Below are 27,736 nucleotides of genomic sequence, written 5' to 3' on the forward strand. Positions count from 1 at the left end.
CACTAGAGGAATGTTTCTTCAAATAATACTTTATTCTCCTGTAAAGTGCACTTACTTGAACATAAAACTACACAATAAAAAATACACTCTTACAAAAACAGAACATCATAACTCCCTTTTTTGTGCGTGATAAATAGAACTATATTCAAATAAAACACATCAAATCACAACAAAAATAGTGACTCTTTGTATTTTTGTTTATGATAGCCATTTTATTTTAAACAAATTCAAGTTGACCTATGTAGTGAGCACTGAACACATTTTTATTACCATTGTACAATTTAGTTTAGTTTAAGTGAGAAAACATTCATATTCTCTAGTTATTAGTAACAACATTTTGCATCAGGTTGTTGACCTAATGGAAAACTTGCAATAGTTATAATTAACTCAAACTGAACTAAAAAGTAAACAATAGAAACGAATCCAAACCATATCAACATAACTTGTGCCTTATAAATCAACTTTAAAACAAAGAAACTCTGGAAAGACAGTATAATTAATAAGTGGTAATATATTTGCCTTACTGACTTCCAGTGACACAGCACCCTTGTTAAAACAAACTTAAATTAACCTAATCCCGGAGAAAGATTGTATCGCACAAGGTAGACTTTGACATTAAACTTCATTTGGTTCAGAAAGAAATATCCTTTCCATGCAGTTGTCATGTTTTCAAAGAGCAAAAATAGCTGCATTTGTCTGATTCGTAAAAAACAAGGAAGGTAGACTGACTAACTACCATAAAAAAACTGCATGAGGTTTCGTAGCAACAACTACTAATGAGGTTTCGTAGCAACAACTTCTGATGAGGTTTCGTAGCAACAGCTATGACATCTGTAGTTGTTGCTAGGTATAAGCTCATGTTGTTTTGTGTAACTAGTTAGCTTTTAAGTGCTACCACTACATTCGATGTTTCCATAGGCAGTAGCAAAAGACACATTGCAATGGCTGCCACCGCTTGGGTCAAATATTAGAAATGTGCCACATGTATGAGCTATTCAGCAGAAGTTTCAGCCAATGGTCTTCATTGACCTCAATGAGGGCGCTGTTTTGGGGCTTGTGATGTCATATGCAAGAGGTCTATAAAGAAAAAAGAAGTGCCAGGCTGCATTTTTCTCAGCCTCACTTTATAATTTTTTTCGTATAGCACCACAAGTCTAAGATATACGCCATTTTAGTGAGCAGATCTTTTGATGCAACAATACGCAAGTGCAGAAAATGACCATTGCTATCACAGAACACTTGCTTACTCAAATGGCACCATGCGGTACGACTTTTGGTTAAGATGCTTTGCTTTTAATAGGGGATGGAAACAAGATGGATTGATAATAGTCTGGCCCTTTTTAGTATGCAGACAATCTTTTCAGTGTGGCATACAGGGAACATGGCTAAATGACAAAGTTCTGACAAATTAGCAAACATGAACTGACAAATCAGCAAACATTTAGTGAAAACTCATGTAAGATTCAATATTTTGAAAGCATTGATATTTTAGAAAAATGACAAGTACACTACTTCTTGCTTTTTTATTGTTACCATTTATTTGTTTTTACATTATATCTAAGTGAAGTCACACAACAAACGTTTGGATATTAACATTATTCTCCCCATCTCAGCTTGATAGACTGATCACCAAGTATTCTATGCCACAAGGTAAAACACGGTTTGATTTATGACGATGCATACAATGTATTGTGTTTTTGTCAGCCATATTTTACAGAAAAAGGAAAGGTTGATTTGGAGTTCACTAGTTGTATTAGAGCTTACACAATCATAAGTGGGCAAAAGGTAATCATTACTAAAGGGAAGGTACACATTTGGTAATTGTCAAAGACCAGTGTCCTCACTTGGTGTATCCCCTCATAAGCATAAAATAACAAGCCTGTGAAAATTTGAGCTCAATTGGTCATCGGAGTTGCGAGAAGATGATGAAAGAAAAACACCCTTGTTGGACGAATTTGTGTGCTTTCAGATAAGAATAAAAGACTTCTAGCTAGAAGTCTTTTATTATTTTAGTGAGCAATTCCCTCCATCTCAAAAACTACGTTACTTCCGAGGGAGTCGTTTCCCCACAATGTCTTATACTACCAACAGCTCTCCATTGCTCGTTACCAAGTCAGTTTTTAAGTTAATATTTGTTTTGAGTAACTACCAAACCTGTACTTTCCCTTAATGGCTACACAAGAGCAATTGGTGCAGCTACCCAAATTGTACAAGAGCAAAGACAAAATGTTTTTTCACAAGTTTCGGTAGTAGCTTATGCATCTATATACTTCATATAAATGAACTATTTTCATGCCTGACTTTGAGTACCTCACACGACAGTAGGCTGTGTGTTATCCGATTATGATTTTGAATTTCAAAGTCATGATTGAAATCAAATGACTGATTAAGATTTTAAAATCTACATGTAGCTTGGTTTACAATGAGAATGCATTGCAGGGCATTTAGAAACGGCATTGTAATAAGAGCATTTCTCACAAGTTTATAATGGGCAATTTATTTGGTGTTTTTTTGTATACAATCAAACCACCTTGCACTACAGAATAAAGTCCCTGTTGATTGGGCCCACTCTTGAGGTCTAAGTTTGCAGCACTGGCAACCAATGGGCCAACAAGTTGCTACTTCTCATGCACATTGACTATCTCAGCCCTCGCAGGTATCCATTTATCCTTTGGTGCTGAAAAGCAAACACAATCAAGCGTTTTTGTGCAAGTTTCCAGAAAAAACACAAACCCAGGTACGACTAAGCAGAGAGAAGTATAACACAGTATTAGTATATGAGCAGAGATTTTATAAAATACAACGCAGACGACTATGCAATTTTTGATAAGTTCTTAAGATTATTTTAATTTCAACCCCCTTCCTCGCCCCAGAAAAAAACAATTATTACAATAATTTGCACTTGGAGACCATCAGACAAATAATGTTCATTGCATTGCATCACAATAACAACTTAGTGCGAACAACAGACGGTAAAACTAGCAAAATCACATTAAAACTAGGGAAAGAGTACATAACATCAGATAGGACACAAACTGAGCCTGTGTAAGTAAAGTAAAGTCTGTCCCAAGCCAATATGGCTCATCAGGGCGATGTTCATATCTGGTTCAAACCCATTTGTACTAGTGGGTGGAGAGAAGAAATTATGATATAGAGCCTTGCTCAAGGGAGACAAGTGACCAGGCCAGGATTTGAACCCATGTCTGTAAGTAACAGGACTTAAGTCCACAACCCTAGACCACTCAGTCACGAAATCCCATTGAAAGAATCATGTCTCAAGTTTGTTAAAGTTCAATTGATAATCATCTATTCTTAAAGATACAATAATTTGTTATGTCATATCTGGTAATAACCAATGGTTAACACTTATTTATAAAGTTACGCGATTTTGAAGTGTAAAGCTTTCAACTCACCTTGAAGTATTTAAATTACAGAATAACTTTCATCAAATTCAAAGTTTTAGGACTCTTATCAAATGCTCTTTACCCGAGAAAAATGCCATGCCCCCTTAAAGGGGTTTGTCATCGTGATCAAAGCAGGCTCAACATGGAATTATGAACTTTTACCCAGTGACTGCAAGAGGGCGCCCTCTTTCCGTATCATATCTACGGAGAGCGTGGACACACGTGCTGTAAATTGGAAGCGTGGACACACGTGCTGTAACTTGGAACAACCACAGGCTTACTTTGATCATGACGACACAGCCATTTTAAGACTTGCGACTGTCTGACAGTAATTGCTTCTGTATCAGCCTAGATCGATACCCCTTGATCAGAGCCCAATTTCATATAGCTGTTCAGCAGAAAATACTGCTTGACAGATTTCTCTGCTAAGCAAAAATTGAGTAGGGCACCAGTCACAACAATGTAAACTTAATGTAATTTTGGCTGCGAACCTGTTTCTGTTCAGCAATATTTTTCTTTGCTTAGCAGGTTTTTGTGCTTACAGGCATTATGGAATTTGGCCCATAGCCCAAATTCACAGGACCCTATAACTTGCCTAATTCTGTGGGCCATAAGGACAGAATATTGCTGTCAAATTACAAAGGGGGAAGATCCATTTGTATATAAACCATTTCATGAACAACCATTGAAAATAAAAGCTTGTATTCAGTCCGTATTATGTGAAGTGGTTACAGTTTACGACTACTCTACCCTAATACACTAAAACCTACACTAATACACGTTACAGAAACCCATTTTGATTAACAGTTGAAGTATATTTTTGAAGAGCTCTCATGTAAAACGTACTTAAAATTAAATAATACCGATCCCGTAATTTTCCCCCACTTTACACAATCAACACAAAACTTGCCAATGTGTGATTCACGAGTATGGTGTACATTGTACAAACTACGGATTTGTGTCATGGATACACTTGCATACGTGTGAACTTAATTGACTATGCAAGGCATAACTTAATACATGTTTCAATAGATACATACATTAACATTTTAAACTTTTTCTATTAGCACTCTCTTACACATGTACATGAAGCTTTACAATACGCTTTCAAAAAAGGTAATAATTTGAGCGAGGTTTTATCACGACACACAATAGATCTTGACCACAGTGCGGCCATCTTGTATTTCTCATGTACACTTCAATGCAAGGCTGCGTCCGAAATGGCGGCCATGGCTCTGGCTACGGCTGGATCTTCGCATTTTCATGCATTAAAGTATAACATGTCCTATAGCAACACCATTAGCAACAGTTGTAGCAATATCCACTACTTCAGGGGAAAAAAGCCTGGTCCCTTAAGAGACTTACATGTGTTTGTAATCAGAGGCTACCAGGAGTATGACCAAGATGGCTGCAATGAGCTCACTGTCCATTGGTGACGTTTGGTGCATGTATACATACTTTCCACATTTCCTGTTTTCCTCGGTAAGAATGATTTATTATAGAATTTTTAAAGATAAGATCTATTGCCCCATAAAACAAGTGATCCCACACACTTGCAGGTAATTCTTTTTTGAAAATGCAAGCCAACAAGGCGCTCACTTATATTATGTTACAATCATTTGACCTTTGGTATTGACCTTTATCCAGAATTGACCTTTATGACCTCCAGGATAATTCTTATTGCATGACTCTGACCGCATAGATCGATAAGTGAGAATTATTATAAGTATTTTCTCAAATTGCTTTGTGGAAGTGTTGTTTTGTTAGTAACATACCTCAACATGGTCAATCAATACAAATTATCCAGTAAATGATTTCTTGGTCATGTAATACAAGTGTGATATAAATGTAATACAAGTGTAGTACAAGTGTAATACAAGTGTAATACAAGTGTAATACAAGTGTAATACAAGTGTAATACAAGTGTAATACAAGTGTAATACAAGTGTAATACAAGTGTAATACAAGTGTAATACAAGTGTAATACAAGTGTAATACAAGTGTAATCACCTTTGTGTTTATATATTTGAAAGAACTTTAGTCAAGCCCTGAACTTGCTTGCATCAAGATCTTGGTCAGACTTCCCTGAAGGTCACTCCGGGTTAAGGTCAATACCAAGACCAAAGGCCAAAGTCACCATGCTTTGACCACTGGCTTTAATACACTATATGCTATCAATCAGGATCCCAGTAGACGTTCAATGGCTGCATTAACATCTCCACCAGTTGAAATCAGCGCTTGTATATTCCGAGCCCTGTCGACAAAGCCCATGTTGGAAAGCTGCTCAAGCTGTAGGCGGAAACGCACCTCTGGCGGTTGCTGCAAAGGAACAGAATAAAGACACAGGAAACTTAAGATGCATGGTTCTCCCCATGTACAAACAATCATATTAGGCCGAAATGCATGAATTGCATGCCTTGACAGGGAAATTTTGGCCGATGAGCAAAACAAAAATAATTTCACTAAAAACAACAATCTCAAACCAATAGTGCTCCAGATTTCATAGTAAGGCTTTAATAAACACCAAGTAAAAACCATTCCAAAGACCGTGTTTTAATTCAGTATCTTTTGGCCAAACTTTCAAAGTTTAGGTCGAGTTTGCCCCAGAGTTTTGAAAAAACCTGGGGAGAACCCTGACGTGACTATCACACACACTTCAAAGTATGATATATCATTGGCTTTAGGAACAGTACATTTTCCCTTCCACTAGTTTCCAATAAATTTGAAGTTTGCTGTAACACCACTATAGTCTCTGTTTGAGTTGTGGTAGTTCTGAAAAGAACCGGTGGTTTAGATGAATTTGATGCGTCGATCAGTATGCTCTGAAGACAATCAGAGCGAACTTAATGAAATGCCGAGTTATTAAACCACCAAATCTTTTCAGAGCCATCACAGCTCTTAAAGATTTCATGGTATTGGTGTTGCCGCTATCCTTAGTAGATTGTAATCCCAACAAACAGTTCAATTATTAAAATTAAATAAAAATAAAAAAACAGTTTTTATAGTCCAATGAGAAAAAAAAATTTAATCAGGAAAAATCACACGCCAGGTTTAACTAAAAAACTACCACATCATCAAACTCTGTCCTCACCTGCGCTGTCATGGATCCCTGTGGCGTGGTTCCACCACCTCCTAAATTAGCCAGCATCTGCGTCATGATCTGACTCCACTGGTTACTGTCCAGTGCTCCCATTGGGCCTTGGGATGGGGTAGTAGTCGTCGATGAGGTGGTGCTGGGTGTGGTGCTAGGGGGCGTGGTGCTGGCCGTAGCCGTGGTAGTAGTGGTGCTACTCGTTGAGTCTGTCGGAGCTGCGGTGGGTGTGGTTCCTTGGGGCGTGGGGGTGGTTGAGCCAGGTGCACCTACACCACCAGCGCCGAGTCCACCACTAAGTCTGTACATGGTAAAAAAACAAGTTCAGTATCTTTTCAAATAACCACAACAGATATGAGCAAAAATAACTGCACAAAGTTGTCTCTTTTAGCCTTATTGAGGTATGGTAGACACTTTAGAAGTGCACTGCTTGGTTTGGGTGTATACAGACCCAAACCAAAAAGTGTCATAGTATTGTGTCCACCATACCTCAAAACATGAATTATTCCACTATTTTTTGCTGACAAAATGCACACAAACTTGCCTAAAAAGACGCTCTTAGCATGTTCAACAATAAATAATCATGTCACTACTCAACAAGATCGTAACTAAATCTAAAAACAAATAAGTACACCCAGACATTTTAACAGCTTTTTTTTCACAACCGGGTAAGCGATACAAACAATTTTTTCCCTAAGACAAAAAAGTTTTTAAAATAATGAACAGTGAAACTATTTTTTCAGAAGTAGTGGTTATGGCCTCTGCTGCAGCTCGGTTGTCACATGATTACAGCATCTATAGGACGCCCTAAGTAAAACCCTTACCAACAGCCGCAGTCACAGCCAGAGCTGTAGAGGTAGCCACAGCCATTAATTTAGAGACAGACTTACCCTGGTACAATGCCTGGTGCCACAGACTGCAGTTCCTGCATGCCTTGTTGTATCTGCATGATGGCTTGAATGGCCCTTGGATTGGTCATTACATTGCGCACCTCAGGATTCTCCATCTATAACACACAAATAAAACCACCATATTGACTAACATGTTCTGATGGGACTGGGGGAAATACACCACAATTTACCACAACAAAAATAGCCACACTGCCATATGTTTTAATAAGAGAAGAACACGTATGGTTGCTTTAATCGTGTGAAATCTCAGTGTGGAACAGTGTGGATTCAAAATGTGACACCTGGGCCCAATTTCATAGTAGCTTAGCACAAAAATTCATGCTTACCCAGGGCCTTACTTCTTAACACTGCTTACCACAGAACTCTGCACTTACAACATCTTGCACAAAAAAAAAGATTCTGCGGGCTGCTTGCGCAGAACTTTGCAGTTAGCAGTGCTATGAAACAAGTTCCTGAAGTTGTTTTTTTAGATTTTAGATTTAAATTTTATTTTAAGGTTGAAAGAAATACCTGTTGAAGGAAATTCGGTAGCATTGTGGTCATCTGTCGCAGTAACTCGGGATTTCCAGCATACATCGGACTTGCTCTCAAGGCCTGTTCACAACAAAGAATTGTTGTTAGTTTAGTTGGTATTTTAAATTATTGTTGTGCTTAAAAAATGTCTCGAAAGATGATTTTTCATATGGAACATCGCCTTGGAATGCTCTTCCATTAAACCTCAGACTACTAGACACTCTCTCCAGCTTGGCTTGGCTTTATTTATTTATTAACTTTTATTTTATATTATTCTTTCAGGCTTAAAAACATCAAAAACACACAGCAACAATAACAGAAAATGTAGGATTTCAAAACATTAGGAAAACAATGAGAGACATACCTGTATGTGACCCACTCTGTGAAAATGAGTCACATGTCGCCCAATGCAATATTAAGTTATGGACAGTTTAATGTGGAAAATGTAATAAATAAAATAAAAAAAATAAAAATCTTTTTATTTCTTTTTAAGATCTTTAGTTGCATGGTTAACCTTTAGAACACTTACTTTTAGGCAATAAAGCTATGAATACAACAATTTTGTTGTCATACTTATGTCTAATTTGTATCCTTTTGCACACAATGGTAGTTTAAAATACAATTTTACTTGTAATTCGTTTAAAAAAAAAAATGGTGTAGTGGCTAATTTCAAACGGGAGTAACTCAGCAACGCGATACACCCCAAAGCTTAGACACATACCAAATTACTGCTGCTGATGTGTTCTTTCCAGCCATGCATACAACTCAATTCCTGAAATTGCCTACATCTGACTCATTTTCACAGAGCGCGTCACATATTAAAAAAACAAAAAAGCAAACAGAAGCCTAGGGGTTGCCCAAAAGTGAACCAAGGCAATCCTGTCATGTACCAGGAGTGTCTTTCTGATAAATGTCCATTGTTATACAGGTCTCGAAATAGCTCACAGCACCAACAGCAATTGCCGTGGTGCCCTGTGCTTTTGCTCTGCAAAGTTCCAATGCCAACTTCCCTTTTTTCCTTATAGAAGTACCCCTTACCAGAGGGGAAAAGGCTGAGCACCTTACCAGAGGGGAAAAGGCTGAGCCCCTTACCAGAGGGGAAAAGGCTGAGCCCCTTACCAGAGGGGAAAAGGCTGAGCCCCTTACCAGAGGGGAAAAGGCTAAGCCCCTTACCAGAGGGGAAAAGGCTAAGCCCCTTACCAGAGGGGAAAAGGCTAAGCCCCTTACCAGAGGGGAAAAGGCTAAGCCCCTTACCAGAGGGGAAAAGGCTGAGCCCCTTACCAGAGGGGAAAAGCCTGAGCCCCTTACCAGAGGGGAAAAGGCTGAGCCCCTTACCAGAGGGGAAAAGGCTGAGCCCCTTACCAGAGGGGAAAAGGCTGAGCCCCTTACCAGAGGGGAAAAGGCTGAGCCCCTTACCAGAGAGGAAAAGGCTGAGCCCCTTACCAGAGGGGAAAAGGCTGAGCCCCTTACCAGAGGGGAAAAGGCTGAGCCCCTTACCAGAGGGGAAAAGGCTGAGCCCCTTACCAGAGGGGGAAAAGGCTGAGCCCCTTACCAGAGGGGAAAAGGCTGAGCCCCTTACCAGAGGGGAAAAGACTGAGCCCCTTACCAGAGGGGAAAAGGCTGAGCCCCTTACCAGAGGGGAAAAGGCTGAGCCCCTTACCAGAGGGGAAAAGACTGAGCCCCTTACCAGAGGGGAAAAGGCTGAGCCCCTTACCAGAGAGGAAAAGGCTGAGCCCCTTACCAGAGGGGAAAAGGCTGAGCCCCTTACCAGAGGGGAAAAGGCTGAACCCCTTACCAGAGGGGAAAAGGCTGAGCCCCTTACCAGAGGGGAAAAGGCTGAGCCCCTAACCAGAGGGGAAAAGCCTGAGCCCCTTACCAGAGGGGAAAAGGCTGAGCCCCTTACCAGAGGGGAAAAGGCTGAGCCCCTTACCAGGGGGGAAAAGGCTGAGCCCCTTACCAGAGGGGAAAAGGCTGAGCCCCTTACCAGAGGGGAAAAGGCTGAGCCCCTTACCAGAGGGGAAAAGGCTGAGCCCCCTCAAGAGCGAAGTTTAAAACCTGATTATTATTAAGGGAATCAATGTGTGGTGAAAAGGTTTTCAACTAGTGGTTTAAATCCGCCGAGGCCTGGTTCTTGATAATTTTACCGAGACGAAGTCGAGGTAAATTATAAAGAACCAGGCCTCGGCGGGTTTAAACCACTAGTTGAAAACCGATTCAACATACTTTGATTCCCATTCATAAATACCTTTCCGGTCAAAAAACATCAACACTTTTTGGTCAAAAAGTAAAATAAATGCACAAAATTAAAATGATTTCTTCAACACAACACCCCTCCAGCTATGAAATGGTAAGGCCCTCTGGTAAACAACTCCTTATAAGGAGATTGCTGTGCGCGTCGCGCATATTGCGTTATGTGGCACAACTGTCCCGGCCGTTGCTCTCGACCAATAGGAATGAAGAAACTGTCTTATAAGCACAGGTGCAAGCTCGTGTGTCACGCCCATGTTTCAACACTTTTTACTGGTGTTATATCATCCGTTCAAACAACCCGTCATGATGCCCTCTTGACAAATCAGAATGAATAAACTGTTTTATTATTATTATTATTACCCACCTGTTCTGCCATTTCTGGATTGCGAGCCATAGATTGCAACATGGATTGCATGTAAGGTGCCTGAAGCATGTTCTGCACTAACTGCGGGTTGCTGGACACCTGTTGCATCATGCTTTGCATGCCTGGTGTGTTGAAAATACCATTGGCTGGAGAGACAGAATCAACAAATATTTATTTTTAAGGTGTGATTCTAATAGTCAAGTTTACGTTGGGAACCGTGGTCCTCTGGCCAAATGCCACCTGAGAGTCAGTCAGAATTTTCTCCAACTTAACTAGTCTTGCTGACTAGTTATTGGTGAAGTTCCGTCGCTGCACGTGTAAACCCCTTTACGAATAAGTTCAATTTACAAATCCCATGCTAATGGTTAACCTCAAAGTACTGGTAATCATTTGGGAAGTTAGCATCTTACTCACAGCGGAGAAGCTGAATAGACCTTTTGCATTGGCGTAAACCAGCCGCCATCTTAGAGGTAAAACAGTGACGAAACTATCGAAAAGCACACATTTGTACGCGCGGCGCACAGGATTGGCCAATGAACAACATCCTTTTGACCTCTAGGTGAGGGCGCCCTACTGAAATGACGTCATATGCATAAGGTCAATTGCCAAGAATGGGACTAAAATAAGCTCCAGTTGCAGACTAAGGGCATCTTTTGGCAGCAAGCAACATTGACCATAATAAAATACGATCGAGAGTGTTCGAGGAAAATGGGATTTGGTGCTTTTTCAGGATAATCCAGGTTCTTAAATCACGCAAACAAAGCTACAACGTCGGACAGTGCTATACAATATATACATACCTGGATTTGATACACCTGGAGTGGTACCTGTTGAGGTTGGGGTTGTGGTAGACCCTGTTGTTGGGGTTCCGGCAGGTCTTGAGGCGGGCGCCCAGGGATTGGGGAGGGGTTGTGTGTTCTCACGCCCCTGCTGGCCTGAGGTGTGAAAAGAGAGTAATGAAAACACAAAATTAGAACTTCTAGACTTCATCTTGAGAAACAAAATGAAGTTCACAGTTTTAGGTCATGATGTGCGTGATGCTCTCACATTTGTTGGCATGTTTGAGAGGGGGCATCTAGGCCACCATCAAAGGCAATTTTACACAGTGAAATTTAAAACATGGTTCTTGCATCATGTACCCAAATTTCACTCAGCTAGTTGTTAGCAGCCAGCCCCCAAAAAATCAACCCTAAAACTGTTTGCCTCCCGATTTCTATAATGTGCCTGAACCTAAACATGATCAGTCTACTAGTGCACAAAACCATACAGTAACTCAACAACCAAACTGTTTGACTGTGATAGTAGTGGTATACCTGGTCCCCATGTAAGGCACGAACGCACTCCATGCAAAAATGTCATATCTTGGTGGGTACCAGTTTGTGTGTACATCAGGGCTATTTTAAGTAAGACACTATTTTTGTTCTTTTCAATTCAAACTCCCATGTTACACAAGTGCAAGTTTAGAAGGCGTTTTTTGGCACAGACTCAACGATCTATTGAGGCTTACCTGTTGAATTGTCAGGATTGTTGAATAAAGCAGCGAAGGGATTTCCACCGAGTTGCTCTTGAGCTGCATTCAACATGGGCTCTTGTATATCAGTGTACATACGCCTTAGGGCATTGTAACCGCCAGGGATACTCTATATGGGTAAGAAAACAAATCATGCATGATTACACAGAAGCTAGTTCCCTTTAAAGGCAGTGGACACTATTGGTAATTACTCAAAATAATTATTAGCATACAACCTTACTTGGTACTGAGTAATGGGGAGCTGTTGATAGTATAAAACGTTCTGAGAAACGGCTACCTCGTAGTTTTCGAGAAAGAAGTAATTTTCCACGAATTTAATTTTGAGATCTCGGAATTATATATTGAGGTCTCAAAATCAAGCTTCTGAAACTACGTGTGACAAGGGTGCTTTTTCTTTCATTATTATCTCGCAACTTTCACGACCAATTGAGCTCTAAGATTCACAGGTTTATTATTTTATGCATATGTCGAGATACACCAAGTGAGACGACTGGTCTTTGACAATTACCAATAGTGTCCAGTGTCTTTAACTATCACCTTGTATCTTTGGTTAGAGATCTTCTTGAATCCTGCACTATCAGGCCTGGAATTACACACCGCCCACGGCCGTTGCCCTTGGTCTTGGCCTTGGTGCCCTTCAAAAGTTCCCCATTGACTTTTGGGTTCTCCAATGGAAATGCCCTTTGCAAAATGAGAATGGCCATGACCTTTCACCTTGTTTAAAGATGGAGTTCCAGGCCTGCAGTCTATAGTAACTTAACACCAAGGTGTTTTGACTTGGATAAGATCGGTATGCTTGGAGCAGTGATAAGCAACAGACATTGTGCCATCTCACATTACGGTCGATAGGCACAACTTCTTATACTTGATTTTTTACAACAAAGATAAAACCATTTAGAATGCTCCAGATTCCACAGTAATTAACAAAACCACACAAGATAAACACCAAGTAGAAAACGTTTTGAAGACCTCCTTTCATTTCAACTCAGCATGCTTTGTCAAAACATCCCAAATTGGGTCCAAAATGCCGCCCATTTTTTGAGAAATCTTAGGGAGAACATTAGGTTTGCCTACCTCTAGGTTACTGAGTGCTCTGTCCTGTGTGCGCATCATCTCTTGCATCATGGCTGGATTCCTTGCCATGTCCATTGTCTGTCTCAATAAGTCTGGATTATTCAACACATGACTGATCTCTGGGTTGCGCTGTATAGGAGACAATGCAAACAAAAGTTTAATGACTTGACGTTTCGACCCGAGCAGAGTCTTTCTGAAGACAAAAAAAAACTGTTAGGTCAGTCTTCAGAATATGTCAACAGTTACTTATTGCTCACACTTAAAGGGTTCGGGTACTTTTTTTACGACACCAAATAAACCCTCCTGACACAGTTTTAAGATTTTGATGGTAGAAAGCTTCCATTAAAATATACTTCTTGCTGAGGTGCTGTAGTTTTTAAGAAACCAGTAAAACAATTTCAGAACAAATTTTTAAGCATGTATAACGTTACGTGATTTTCCCTTTTTTTTCTCAAAAAAAAAGACGACTTATGAAGCTGAAACTCCTACCATGTTCATTCACAGTGAGTAGGGATATGTCACTGCCAACAAATTTACCTGCAAAAGGTAGAAAAACCCTTTAAGAGTAACTGTTGTTTAAATGAAGTTTATAACCCTCCCACTTTTGGTACCTTTTCAAAATAAGTTGATACATCGTTCAAAACCATTTACTACTGTGGTATGAATGGTAAATAACTGTGTACAGTTATAATTCCTAAAAGACACATTGCTCGTATGCATAGCAGCCAAGGGCCAGGTTCATATTGGCGGCTACGGCTGCGTCTTTATAACCATGCATTGAAGCATAGGCTAACTTTAGAAAAAGCAACAGCCACAGCCGCTAATCCAGAACAGTCTGGTACCCTACCTCAATGAGATTCTGCATCTCTGGATTTCCCATTATCATCTGTCTCATCAGTTCAGGGTTCTGCATTAGGTTCTGGATCAGGGGGTTGTTCAGTACTTGTTGCATCATTTCAGGGTTGCTCAGTAGCTGCATTAAGAACAAAATCAACGATGTCAATTACAATTTTTTACTCCATATGCATTTTTGCCTACAGGTGACCTCAATCCTCTAATATCCTCCTCTCCGTATGTAATTCCACATAAAAATGTTTGGACTTAAACAAGGTTGGAATGCCTGTTCCAAAGACAAGCAATTGTTATTTTGATAGCGAAAGGGTCTATCAACTTTCTCCCCAAAAGAGTTGATGAGAATCCTTCGTTTCTATTTGAGATTTGAGGTTGGCAAAAAACTTTCAGAATTTGAAGTACATATAGATACTATTTTTCAGATCCCATCTTTCCCGGAGTTAATGATTAAGACGATCCTGTTCCTATCTTGTAAGGAGCGCGGTAACACCCTGAATATGAAATACCTTTGAGTTGTTGTGGTTCTGAAAAGAACCGCAGGTGTAATAAGTTGTCTTTTTGTCTTCAGGAGAAAGAGACAGATTTCAAAAAGATATTTTCCTAAAAAAAATTGGGGAAAAAAGGGGGTAAATTGGAAAAAAAGTAATGTTTTTTTTGCATATTGGCCAAAATTTGCGCGGATCAGCACGCAATTCAGCAGTATTAGCCCGATATGCTAGTTTGTGCATGGGGAGATGTCAGGACATCTTAAGATCAATCTAAGCTGTTTGTGAAATGGGAGCCCAGAAACATATTGTAAATACTTTCATACCTGCTGCTGCATCTGTTGCTGAGTCTCCATGAAGTTAGCCGAGCCAAACCCAAGATTGTTGAGACCACTCAACCCACCTAGCCCAGACAGGAAGGGGTTACTCTGGCCACCTGGGGGAGCTGGGTTAGAGCCACTAGTGGGCTCATTGCTTGTAGGCGTACTGGTGGCCGTTGATGGTGGGGGTGCAGTACCTGCACTGGCCGCTTGCTCCTGTGCCTGGCCAAAAAAAAAGAAGAAGAAGGAATTTCAGGCCTTGGAATAACCCACAGCACCCACAGCAACTGCCTTGGTGCCATGTGCTTTACGGTACCCACAGCAACTGCCTTGGTGCCATGTGCTTTACGGTACCCACAGCAACTGCCTTGGTGCCATGTGCTTTACGGTACCCACAGCAATTGCCATGGTGCCCTGTGCTTTTACTGTAGTACCCTTTGCAAATTTCCAATACAAATTTACCTTTTCCCTCATAGATGTGTCCCTTACCAGAGGAAAATTGCTATGCCTTTTCAAGATCGAAATTAAAGGCCTGGAATTTTAACTGAATTGCTTCTATTATTTAAATTTGCAGAAGACTTCAGAAGTGCAGAAGACTTCATGATTCCTTTTTGTGTAGTTTGATTGGTAGGTGGGGGTTGTTTGTTTATTTGTATACAGTGAAGAGCCTCGGGTGGCAGGGGGTTTGTTTCCACATTCAAACTGGGGACCTATAACAAAAGGGACAATGGGTCCACGGTTGCTATCACAAAGGAATACAATGGGGTCCACGGTTGCCATCACAAAGAGTTGAACAAAGGAGGGTCCCCGATTGCAGATGTTTACACACTTGCGCGAGTTGGCACTTTATAAGATTTATTAATCTTATCATTAATTTGTATTAAGAATGGTACATTCAAAAACAAAAATTTTGCCAGGAAGTTGTTGTCACTTCCATATAGCATTCTCCCTGAATATCGTATTTAATTAAGACAAGCTAAAAAACAATTCTAAAACGCTTGAAGAAAGAAATTTGTTGAGATTGTATTGAAGAATTTGGAAACACAGGAGATTTAGCAACGTACCTTGTTTGCAGACCGTATTACAAGATGCACAGTCAACCCATCCTTAATTGCTGAAAAAGTATCAAACAATCGTAAACATTCTAAATATACATATCAACTAAACATCGCTGAAGGCTAGATTTATTCTAGATGTACCGTAGATTTTTAAAATGGAGATGATTCACTTGGATTGTACATGTATGTTGCCCCGATTATATAAAATAAAGTTTAGAATTATTACATCTAAGTTCATTAAATGGCGAAAGAGTACAGTACCTCAAATAAATGCTACATGACCGCTGATACCATAAAACCAACCATTATTGGCTTGGAATTCTAGTTTTGATGTACAATAACTTAATCTTAATGTACAACACATAACTATTTTTTTTAAATGGAGATGATTCACTTCAAAACAATGCCCAACTTTGTGAAGTCAAGTTTAGAATGAATACATCTTAAAAAGAAGAATACCTAAACCAAAAAAACGGTAACCACTACCTGACTGCTATTTAAAACCATTTGGGTTTGGAATTCCCTTAAATTTTCCTAAGATCCTCAAGTCCAGGAAATTATTTCTGCCACCAATTGTGGACAGCGAAACATTTACATGTAGACTGCACGTTTGTTTGAACACAGTGTATGCTAATAAATGCACTGAGATGCAAATGCTGATTTTTGAGAAGCAACTTTTTTGAGAAGCAATTTTATGTAGCATTTTGCTAGATGCTCGATACAAGATAAATCATTTACTGCAAGTCATACAGTTAAGTATGTACAATGTATGTACATGTACATGTATACTAGCTTTACTTGTCTAATTGCAGTGTACAAATTTTATGCTGGTACAACTTGCACATATAGGTCTTTACAAACTTATACAGCTACATGTAATATTATTACTCTGTCAATGTACATAATGTTGGCATGAGATAGTGTGCTTATTAAAATATGTGAATACTTTCTCAAAAGGTTGCTAGTTTTTACACTAAAAGGAATACCTTGCCTTGTATCGGTCGAGTTGGTCTTTGAAAAGTGTTTGTAACCGTTTGTTATAAAATGCATATGGGTAGAAAGATGTTGTAAAAGTAGACTACAATGATCCACACAAACATGCCTCGAAATTGCACGGTTTTCCTTTTACCTCATTGACTAACATGGTCGGCCATTTATGGGAGTCAAATTTTTGACTCAATGGCCGACCATGTTAGTTCGCAAAGTAAATGGAAAACCACGCAATTTTGAGGCAAATTTGTGTGGATCATTGTATTCCACTTTTAAAACATCTTTCCAATCGTATGCATTTTGTAACAAACGAATACAAACGCTTTTTTATAGACCAAGGCAACGTGTTCCTTTAAGATCACCTCACAAAGAATCCTAGGCCTGCTGAATTGATTAAACACAACATAGCATCACCTTGATGAAGGTTCAATGAGCTTTCCCCCCCCCATTACAAGTCTTTATTGCTCTGTATTTTACTATGTTTGCTTTTTACTGTTTGATAACTGTGCATACAGGGCACTCATGGTCACCAGTTGTAATACTGATTACGCTATCCCCCATCTTAATAAAAGTGCAATAAAAAGAACAAAAAAGATGACTGAGAGAAAATCTTCTTACAGTGTGTTTCTAAGGTGTCGCCATCTTTAAGAATTTTCCCGGCAAATATACAGCAGAGTTGCTCCGGTGGTGACTTGAACTTCTTTGAGATCTCCTCCTTAAACTTTTGGAAAAAAGAAAGACAATACATGTATATTATATGTTGTTAAACTCCAACTTCCAAGCTAAAGTTCTCAAGTTGTTCAAAAACAAGTTAACAACCTTCTACAAATAAAATGTGCTGAATTTCACTATTGCTTTTTCTTCCTGAATAATGACCGATTAAAATTGATTTTAAGTAAAGTAGTGAATAGCATACTATAAGAATAAATTTTTGGTTGTAGGTCTGTCATGTTGTCTATTGACTTGTTGGAACTAATCTCCTGGGCAGTACCATTTTTTTAAGTTATTTACTTTACTTTGGTTTTACTTTGGTGTTGAGGCTTGATTGAAGCTACAGCTTATGTGCCATTCTTTACTCATTACTGCATTGGGTTCACATTGATAAGGGCGGTATTTCAATGGGTGGCGCTTCCAATGATTTTCAAGTTCAGACTTGAATTTGTTAATTGATGAGGCATAACAGTTAGGGGCATAACAGTGGGTTTCATTTGTGCATCAATGTGCAACATGGTCACTACAGGCGGCTGGTCTGCTGTCAGGGCATTTATCACAAAGTTCATTGTAGCTTTGCCGACACAAACTTGTTTAAATTATTGTAAATACTAAACAAAACAAACACTTTAAAAAGTTACTCATGGCATTTGCTTTGGTTGTCAAAATTACGGACCAAAGACAAATTAGCATTTTTGAAACTTCCTGGTAAAAAAATAGTTTTCGCACATTACATTGTCATTGATTTGAATTTGAACACCTCTTTTCAACAGATTGAAAAATAAATTGGATATTTATTACTCTGTTTACATATATTTTAGGGCTTTATTTCTCTTTAAAAATTAGTTTTTTTTAATCACATTTAATACAACCATGTTGTGTCATCAGTTGTTATCCAGCATCATCAGTTGTTGGCTAACTTAATTGTCGGCTTTTAATTTTTTTTTTAAGTTATCGTGACTGGTGATCATGAATGACTGTGCAAAAAACAGGCACCAGCCAGACCCTGCTGCTGACATCCAAACCGGGCCACAACAACAGACTAGACAGAGGTAGACAGGCATGACTGGCAATATGTGCTTTGATTGTTTGTCACTAAAATTGCATGCATACAAAAATGTGCTACACAACTGATCATCAAGTTTAAGTTATAACTCAGTAAGCAAACATAAAATGAATTTGCGTAACTTTACTGAACTGTCCGTAATTTGGGCAACATAGGCAAAATTTGTGTCAACGGTCAACTTTCCAGTAAAATAACATACTTTCATGAACATAATTTATTCTTTAAAAAATCACATGGTGTTAATTATTACCTCTTTTATCGTGGCTGTTGCTTCCACGGAGATTGTCTCTTTATCTTTAGCTGTTTTCACAATAATATTTATCAGGTTTGTACTTTCAATGGCTATTTCTTCCGCCATCTTGAACGTTGCATGCTGACATCATTGTACAAAGCGCACTGCACTCTGGGTAATATTCATTTTACATCGTAAAAGTTGCGGCAGATTTTTCTTTGGCAAGGCCATTAATGGAGTTATTGCTCCATGGTAAAACCATGGAGAAAGTAAAACTTATCAAGTTAGAATCAGTTATGATCACAAACTACACATTTTGAGGAGTATGCAAACTGAAGATAAACACGGGGAGAAGCCAATATAACCATGGAGGTAAGGAGGTAAAATTCTACCTCCATGATATAACTTACAAGAGTGTTTTTTGTTTGGGGGGGGGGGGGGCGAGTAATTCGATCCCTTCTCCTTACACTAAAAACCGCTAACTGTACACATGAACAGCAGAAATAAGCAAGATAGTCACTTTAAACCCATAGAGCTAGAGCAACAGTCACGCTCACGAATGGTACATGTGACATTATTTCGGTCGGGTAAGCTGGGGAGAGTAAATGATATTTATGTTGTGCTGGCTTTAGATATGTTTCTGTGCATGCAGCTCTTTTGGCAGAAATCAACTTGACGGCTTCAACTTCAAGTGTATTTTCAAGAACTTCAATATAGATAAAATCACTGCAGCTGAAAAATGGGGCCGCCTCTCATAGCAAGAGTGAAATCCAGGCAATGGTGTGCTCCCATCAGGATTTCGCAACTAAACAAATCTCACAACCTTTTTTCGACCACGGGACCTCTTCTTTTCTGGTCCCCGCCGTTTTATTTATTTTAACATTAAAACAGTATCAGATGAGTATAATACACATTGAGACCAATAATTAGTTATTTTGTGAAAACTGCCCGGCCCGCTGGACAGTTTAAAGTTTGACTAGGCTACTATTTTTTCCACCAAGTATTTTATTTTTTTATTTATTTATTTATTTTTTTTTTTTTGGGGGGGGGGCGGGGGGTTACCATTCCTCCATGGTTTTACACAGTAACAATTATTGCACTGGACACCTTGAGTTCTTGATGCTCCGCCACTTTAGACTGAGACACGCCCCTCGTCTCTCACGAACGAAGATTACTCAAAACGTGCGCGACGCCGCCGACGACGAACGGTGTTCTGTAATAGCGCCCTCCTTTTCACTGTTGAGTAGTAACAACGGATGGCACCAAGACTAGCAGTCACCCCCCCCCCGCCCCCTTAAAAAACCCACCACACATACAACGCGCATGTCATGGCATTACATACAGCAACATACACAACAGATGTACACAATTTTCACTCACTATTATGAATATTGAATAATCATGTGCATGTAATATTTTACAACGATGGATGTGTAGACTTATTCAACGATCACAAAAAATCCATGTGAAAGTTAAGCAGTTAAGGGTCATGTGAGATGATTTTCAGCCTCTGAGAAAAGGTAAAAATATGAAAAAGCATTGCGTTTATTCCATCATGATTGATGACAGATGAGTACTCGGATGGTTTGTGTGGTGTGGTGTGTTGACCGTTTTGTGGTTCTGGCAATGGCATGTATGTATTGGAATACCCATGTATTGTGCACTGTGTAGTTGTTTTGATTGAGTGTTGTGATGACATGACTACAAAATGATTTTTGTAAAATTTGACAATAAGGTTCATCGTGAATAGCAAAATATCAGGAGAACCCACACAAAGGTATAGGCGTTGTGAGTTGTAGAAACTGCATAGAAACCGCCCCATATTCCTTCCCACAATGCATTGCGTTTCTGAATCGCGATAAACCTTATGAAATGGTTTGAAATAAAATGTGGATTTGTTGCTATTTTTATGTTTGTTTGGTTGTTGGTGGGAATGTGGTACTGGCACTGGCTGGCAGCAGGAAGTGGATATCTTGCCAAAAAGGTGGAAAAGTTTCAGTACGGCGCCACCACTTTTTCATTCGATATGAAATAATATAGTATCTAATTTACCTCAATGATTCAGAGATGCCAAGTCCAGAGGCCAGCTATGCGTGAGATTTTTACGTTATCTAAAAACGTAACTTACTGTCAAAAAAAGTGAATACAAAAGTTGATCCAACATCCCGTTTTAATTTTTGCGAAAGTGTCGGACATTGGTCGACACTTTCGAAAAATTTAAATGTGTGTAAAACTACAATAGGCTCCTGCTGTGTCAGAGTGTGATGAAGCGGTATAGTGGGTTACAATACAAGTGCTGCCTGTATCTGACCATCTGACCACCATTTCACTTCTTAATTTTTAATACAGATTACAAAATATAATATTTTAGCTCATTACTTTCTACACTACAGCTACAGTCCTTCAGTCCACATTTACTGCCATTCAGATTACATTCAGAAGTCCTCATCAGAATGGTCCATGCACACATTGAGGACACTGTTATTCGCCGTCATAGCAGTACACCAGTGCAGTCAACTATGCACACAGAGAACAACGATGAAGACATAGAGCTGTGTGGAACAGACGAGTGTCAAAATGTGAGTGTTTTAGGGTTTTTAGTTGAAGGTAGGCCGTGTCCGACCGGCGACGTCAGTTACAGCTACAGTTAGATCATTGCCACTCGGGCAATGATCTAATGATGCTACTCGGGCCAAACTCGGCTCGAGACAGTGTGACGACGGGTTTGTCCAATGTTAGAAAATCTGCTGTGCCATCCAGGCCGATCCAGGGCAGCTTGATTAGCTGGCAGCTTGGACAGCTTGATCGTGTTGTAGGCCAATGGCATTGAGGTCGTCTATTAGCTGTGATGTAGGTACAGCGGAGGCTTCTACCCTGTCGAAAGGGTTCAGATGGCTGGTTTTGTGGATTTAAGAAGGTAGCAAGAGAGGCACCTCAGATCTCCGAAGAGCATGGCCAATCAAACGATAAATGAGCATTATGTTGACAAAAGCCTATCGATGACCATACATTTAAGGCGATGATAAAACCTGTTACTGCAACAAAATAGATTTGGTTTGGCCATGCAGTATTGCGGCAAATTTCATGGGATGTTTTACTACTATAAGACATGGTTTCTGTGTAATGGCATATAACTGCCATTACAAATATCTCCTAACAACTCCTCCTGTTGTGTATGCTTTGTATACCAGCTTGTCAAGGAGTTCAACACAGAGACGGCTCGATACCATGACTTAGTCTTAGCCCTCGGTGGCTCCAGTGACTCGGAGTACCTTCGCGATGAACTCAAGAAGACAAGACACAAAGCCGGGGAGTTGGCAAGACGCAGCAAGCAAACACTCATCCCACACCTCAAGGCGTGAGTTAGCTTAAATTTCATTTCATTTATTAATAGACCGATCCAGAAGCTCCGCCCACGACGCACAGGTGAGCAAAAACACGTGGGGCTCTCCAATGCCTTTCTGCACAACTCTGCCGCGCGCGCCAAGCATACGCGCACGCATGTCAGACCTTAGTGTCGGACCTTCGTTGCGTTGTGATTGGCCAATACGCAATGGGGTGGAGCTTAATGGATCGGTCTATTCTGGCTGTGAAGCCAAGGACTCTTACAAAAGTGAGCTTAATTATTGCACTAGCCAAGAACCTCTTGGAGAGAAGACAAAGAAGAAAATTTCATTTTTAGATGTGGGGGAAAAACTCCAGAGAGTTGTTCCAGGGAAAACCCATGCAGTCGGGTAGGGACTGAAAACCCAATCCATGTAGTGCCACCGGTGGGATTCGAAACGAGGCCCTATAGGTGGGAGGTGTAGACAAATATCGCTACACCCCAACCTGACATCTCCAAATAATGCAGGGAACATAGAAAGAGTCTTAGCTAGGTTTTTCATTTCCATAAGTGGTCCTCTTATACCAATGGGAGGTACAGACTGGGTTTGGGATGCCTGTGGCAAAATCTCCCAGATGAATTGTCAGTGTGATTGTAAGGATGAAGCAGATTGTGATTGTAGATTTAAATTTAATTTGTAGAGTAATTTCGATTCAAATCTCCTGCAGTGTTTCTCAGTCGTGTTAAGGACGTCTGTTTTACTCAATCTTTTCAACTGCAGGGATTTTGATTTCAAGTCGGAGCGTGGGGACTACGAGAGACTGTGGAATATGTTTCTATCCTGTGCAGAGCTTTTTGAAGGTCACATGCGGAAGGCCTTGGAGCTGGAGAAGGCATTCCCAATTCATGCAGGTAGATAGTGCATTTATAGTGTTTAATGGCTGAGCACCGAACTCAAGTTCCGACAGTCGTGGGTTTGAATCTCGGTCGTGATAATTTGAAGTTATTCTGTGGAGAATGAGTTCAAAAGTGTTTCCAATTAAATGACGACAATAAAGAATATGCTTTTTTGGGAATAATATGTTAAACATTGGTTGTTGGTCTTTGTAACCATTGGGTCTTTTTGTTTAGTAAAAATGACCCTTGTTGCTGTACACCTTTGTGGCGTGTCATGGCTGAGCGTTCTAGTTTACCAAACCCAAGCTCTGGTGTCAGTAGTTGATTGAGGGTTTAAATCCTGGTCCTGACACTTGTGCCCTTAGAGCAAGGCGTTTAACCATAAGTGCTTCGTTACAAACTGGGAGGGTAGTGTATTCTGCTCTACCAGTCAAGCTCCAAGTGGATGATACCCATGCTTAGATCCTTATGGACTGTGAAGGGGGTGACCACGCTTCAGCCCCAGGAGTAGGTGCCAACGTGCTTTTGGCTACAATTGATTTGGGTCGACAGCCTAAATAAACTAAGTGAGTGTAGTCCATCTTGACGTGGCCGTCCGGCCTTGTGATGTTAGGCGGTCCCTCATCAAAAAGTTCACTGATGTAAATCTTGAGACATCTTTTTCTTTCAATGTTCCTTTCGCAGGTCCCCATATTCTGATCAACACTGGTGTAATGGAGCCCATAGGGTTGGATAACATCCCAGTCAATGTAGAGAATCTTGATATACCCTCTGTGGATAGAATGGTGTTGGAGAGAGAGGACTTACGACACCTCGAGAGGTAAGAGAAAATCATTGGCCAGTTTGATTTGTATCAGAATTTTGGTAATTTCTGTAATTTTGTTTTGTGACTAGAGGCCTTTCTTAAACCTTGGCTTGGGCTCCATCTCTGGCTTGGGCTCTGCGCACTGCGTTCGCAGTGGAAACGCAGCGCGTGTGAACCAGCCTGGTTAGGTCTATACATTTTTTTGGAGCAGCCTGTAGTTTGCTTGCGATGGTACATTATGCAATTAATGCACATTGCGACGGGGTTCATGAACACCCAGGGGGTGCCATTTGCCCTCGAGGGGTGTACTAAACCCCAAAATGTATATGGGGTGAGCTAAGTTTCTGTGACAATGTTAATTAAAAGTGAGTTTGGTTGCATTTCTAGAGACATCTTGCAGCTGCGCAACCTGATCTCTGAGATGCATCGTCGTGTAGACATCAAGCCCTGGATGATCGAGCCTTTATTAGACTACAAGCTGGACTACGAGAAGTCACAGACATCATTGAGTGATATTGCTTCATCTAATGGCACTGTAAGTTTATAATAAAAATAACAATATTGAACATTTCTAGTGCGCCATGTCTGTCAATGATGACACTCCTGGCGCAAAAAAACAAGAACTCTGCTTATACAGAAGACAACCAAAAGTTTCAAGGCTATGGTTTCCGAAATAGATATGTTTTGAGATGTGTATCTGCTTGTTCATGTTTAAGTGTTGGGAAGGTAGTGCATTCTGCTCCACCAACTGGGCTCGTAGTGGATGACCATGCCTATATCCTTACGGACTGCGAAGGGGATAGCCCCGTTTCACTGCCCCTGGAGAAGGTGGCAACTTGCCCCTTGTGAACAGCCCAAATCAGTAAAGTGTAATCCTCACCTTGTAGTGGCCGACCGGTCGTGTGAGTTGGACGATACCTCATAAAAAAAATCCAACAACAACAACTAAGGGAGTGCGAGTTTGACCCGATAGGTGAGATTCAATCTGGATAGTAAATCTCAACTTACCAAGTCAAGTGTAATTTGAAACTTTGCATGTTTTTAATCAATACCCTTTGAACCGCTTGAGAAGAAAACTGAAGAATACCAAGCTGAGAATAAAATTCAGAAAATGTTTCTTTATTCAAAAGAAATTTTTCGAAAACATTGATTCAATTTCAACGGTTTAAATTTAAGTCTTGCTCCAGTAAAGTGTTCAACACCGCCCCACCCCCCCCCCCCCCCACAAAAGAAAAAAAAAATCTACTCAGTCAATTTTCCTTGTGGTTTACTACTTGACGTTTAGTTTCCATGGGATGTACTATTTCTCTCTCATTACTCAACTTACAGGAGACGGCGTACGACCCACAGCAGAGACGGAAGTGCATCTGCCTGGTATCCGTCGCTCTCCTTTCCCTGGTTGCCTTCACCATCGTTCTGGTGGTCTGCCTTGTCAAGTTTGACAAGCCTTAAAAAAAGTTCATTTCATGAGCAATTGTCGATTTTTCACCGTCAACTAGAAGGCAAGTATAAACACTTAAAAAAGTGTTTTAATTTTCAGTCTTTTTATATAATGCAAGCCTTTTGGGCTCTGAACTTTGTGTGTATTGATCACTATGGAATACTGTAAGTGCATTTATACAATATTTCTCACTAAATGCTACTTAAAGGAACACGTTGCCTTGAATCGATCGAGTTGGTCTTTGAAAAGCGTTTGTAACCGTTTGTTATAAAATGCATATGGTTAGAAAGATGTTTTAAAAGAAGAATACAATGATCCACACACAATTGCCTGTAAATTGCGTGGTTTTCCTTTTACTTTGCGAAATAACATGGTCGACCATTTATGGGAGTCAAAAATTTGACTCCCATAAATGGCCGACCGTGTTAGTCGACGAGGTAAAAGAAAAACCACGCAATTTCAAGTGATACTTGTGTGGATCATTATATTCTACTTTTAAAATATCTTTCTAATCATATGCATTTTATAACAAACGGTTACAAACGCTTTTCAAAGACCAACTCGACTGATCCAAGGCAACGTGTTCCTTTAAACCCTTTTCACACTACCATTCCCCGGGTTACACTCGGGGAATAAAAGTTCAAGGGCCTCCCCAGGACTGTATTCAACAGGGATACAGTGTGAAAATGGCTGCAGTGTAAAGCCAGCCATCTTTGTAGGCAATGATTACCATTAATAAAAAAAAACCTAATTGGCCAAGTTTGTGGAATTACATAAAGGATTGCATCAGTACTTGTTCTTGTCACACAATTGTTAAATATTGTATAGATTTCTTGACTACGTGCAATACATTTAATGGTCACATGTGAAAAGCTAATCATCATGACATTTTACTAAGTATATAATTATAGTAAAATTTATTTAACAAGTATAGAATAGTATATTTTTGTTTTAAGTATTCAATTTAGCATCTTCAAGTGCCAATGCAACTCCAGACAGTTGTTTGTTTGTTTCAAATAGCACTTTGCACTAATAGATGGATTGCACAAAGTGTCATCGACCGCCATATTTTGACGATAAACAATGGAAAAGTGCACGCATGTATGCGCTGCGTACAACTCTCAGCCAATGATAGCCTTTTACGCATGCACGTTTCATCAAAGATGGCGGCCAATGACGTCATGTGCAATCCATCTATACGTCATTTTTGCTCAGGATACCCAGATTTCAGACAAACATTCTCCACGCATTATACCGGCAGACTGTATGAGTAACCAGTAGTGCGGTAAGTACACGCAAAGACATAAAGCTTGGACTTAAGACGAGCGTACATTCAAGATATTTGACACGTTGTCTGAGATCTGGGTACTGACCTTCTTTTATTGAGTGCTATTGGGGGTTACTGAGAAAATTACATGATTTAGAGTAAAGTATATAGTAATTTTAAGTAAATGAAACACCTTGATCAAAAATATCAAAGAAATTGCAATATTTACTTCTTGGCATTGGTAGCAAGGCCTGATATTTATGTTTCTTGTAACCAACTGACAGTTCATAAACCTACCGACCTACAACAATTTTATCGATAACTTGAAAAGTGTTTCATCAGCTGGATGAAAATGAAGAATTAATGTAAACACAATGTATATATTCTTTTAAAAGACAAGATTTAAAAACCCTTTTTTCATCAAAAAGCGAACTTTCCTCAGAAGTTTCAAATTGAGCACCAGTTGGCACAAATATTTCACTGGTGAGGTTTAGAATCTGAGCCTTGAGGTTTGGATCGAAATGTGTTCATGTGAAACAATGCTGTTCCACTTCTTTTGAGGAAATTAGGGTTTTAAACAAAAATAAAATTACTAGAGTGGGATTTGAACCTGTGACCTTTGGATGAATGTGCCGGTGCTGTACCAATTTAACTATCTTGCTCTAAATGGTGGTGGTCCATCCCTATTTTGTCAATATCTATGTTCGGAGGTGCCAGTTATAATCAGAAGCCAAGGTTTATTTTATGGAGACGTATATAATTCACATTGAAATAAAGCAACTCAATTTATCAATCTTTTTATTTAATATGAAAAAGGGAATTTCTGGATAATTTCTCAGAAATTCAAGCACCCGTTTGATGAAGTTTTTACTGGAAAGGTTCGCCAGTTTGAGGATTGGAGTGAACTTGCCTAAAACAATGCTGTACAACAAGCATACAGTATGAGACTACAGAAATACTTAAGGGCAGCATATTTGACTGGTAAATCCAGTGGAAATACCTTGGTATGTCTATAAATTGTTAGTTTATACAAATTACGTTTTTTGAAGGAATTTAAACTATTAGCAATAACCCATAATGAATCAGCCTAAATTGTCAACTAAACTTGGAAAAAAATTGAAACCACAGCAGTAAGAAATTAGCTTGCGG

General features: G+C 39.7%; 2 protein-coding genes across 3 annotated transcripts; one reads left to right on the top strand and one right to left on the bottom strand.

The window, feature by feature from the left end:
• Positions 1-5,333: 5,333 nt before the first annotated feature.
• On the bottom strand, positions 5,334-19,011 carry LOC117295397 (ubiquilin-4-like). Of its 2 annotated transcripts, none has more exons than XM_033778033.1 (13): positions 18,871-19,011; positions 17,462-17,564; positions 15,860-15,909; positions 14,802-15,011; positions 13,986-14,111; positions 13,139-13,267; positions 12,041-12,173; positions 11,334-11,468; positions 10,534-10,679; positions 7,917-8,000; positions 7,386-7,501; positions 6,496-6,796; positions 5,334-5,723 (listed from the first exon to the last, which is right to left on the bottom strand). In XM_033778033.1, exons 1-13 carry the CDS (start codon positions 18,976-18,978, stop codon positions 5,583-5,585), a joined length of 1,782 nt encoding a protein of 593 aa, XP_033633924.1. In that variant the 5' UTR covers positions 18,979-19,011; the 3' UTR covers positions 5,334-5,582. The 2 variants fall into 2 exon arrangements, with proteins under 2 accessions (XP_033633924.1, XP_033633923.1); XM_033778032.1 differs by having other exon boundaries at positions 14,802-15,017.
• A 1,216-nt stretch (positions 19,012-20,227) lies between these two features.
• Positions 20,228-25,570, top strand: LOC117295398 (regulator of G-protein signaling 9-binding protein-like). The gene is made up of 7 exons (XM_033778034.1): positions 20,228-20,372; positions 21,246-21,431; positions 22,044-22,210; positions 22,959-23,089; positions 23,759-23,894; positions 24,267-24,414; positions 25,209-25,570. Exons 2-7 carry the CDS (start codon positions 21,306-21,308, stop codon positions 25,329-25,331), a joined length of 831 nt encoding a protein of 276 aa, XP_033633925.1. The 5' UTR covers positions 20,228-20,372; positions 21,246-21,305; the 3' UTR covers positions 25,332-25,570.
• The last annotated feature ends 2,166 nt before the right edge of the window (positions 25,571-27,736 follow it).

Source organism: Asterias rubens, chromosome 10 (assembly GCF_902459465.1).
Source record: "Asterias rubens chromosome 10, eAstRub1.3, whole genome shotgun sequence".
Lineage (NCBI taxonomy): Eukaryota > Metazoa > Echinodermata > Asteroidea > Forcipulatida > Asteriidae > Asterias > Asterias rubens.

Coding starts and splice junctions, on each gene's coding strand:
- LOC117295397 (XM_033778032.1), bottom strand. CDS start 18,978: ATGGCGGAAGAAATAGCCATTGAAAGTACAAACCTGATAAATATTATT. Junction 17,565..18,870: donor CAACAGCCACGATAAAAGAG/GTAATAATTAAC, acceptor TTTTTCCAAAAG/TTTAAGGAGGAGATCTCAAA. Junction 7,502..7,916: donor TACCGAATTTCCTTCAACAG/GTATTTCTTTCA, acceptor TGTGTGTTATAG/ATGGAGAATCCTGAGGTGCG.
- LOC117295398 (XM_033778034.1), top strand. CDS start 21,306: ATGGTCCATGCACACATTGAGGACACTGTTATTCGCCGTCATAGCAGT. Junction 22,211..22,958: donor CTCATCCCACACCTCAAGGC/GTGAGTTAGCTT, acceptor TTTCAACTGCAG/GGATTTTGATTTCAAGTCGG. Junction 24,415..25,208: donor TTGCTTCATCTAATGGCACT/GTAAGTTTATAA, acceptor CTCAACTTACAG/GAGACGGCGTACGACCCACA.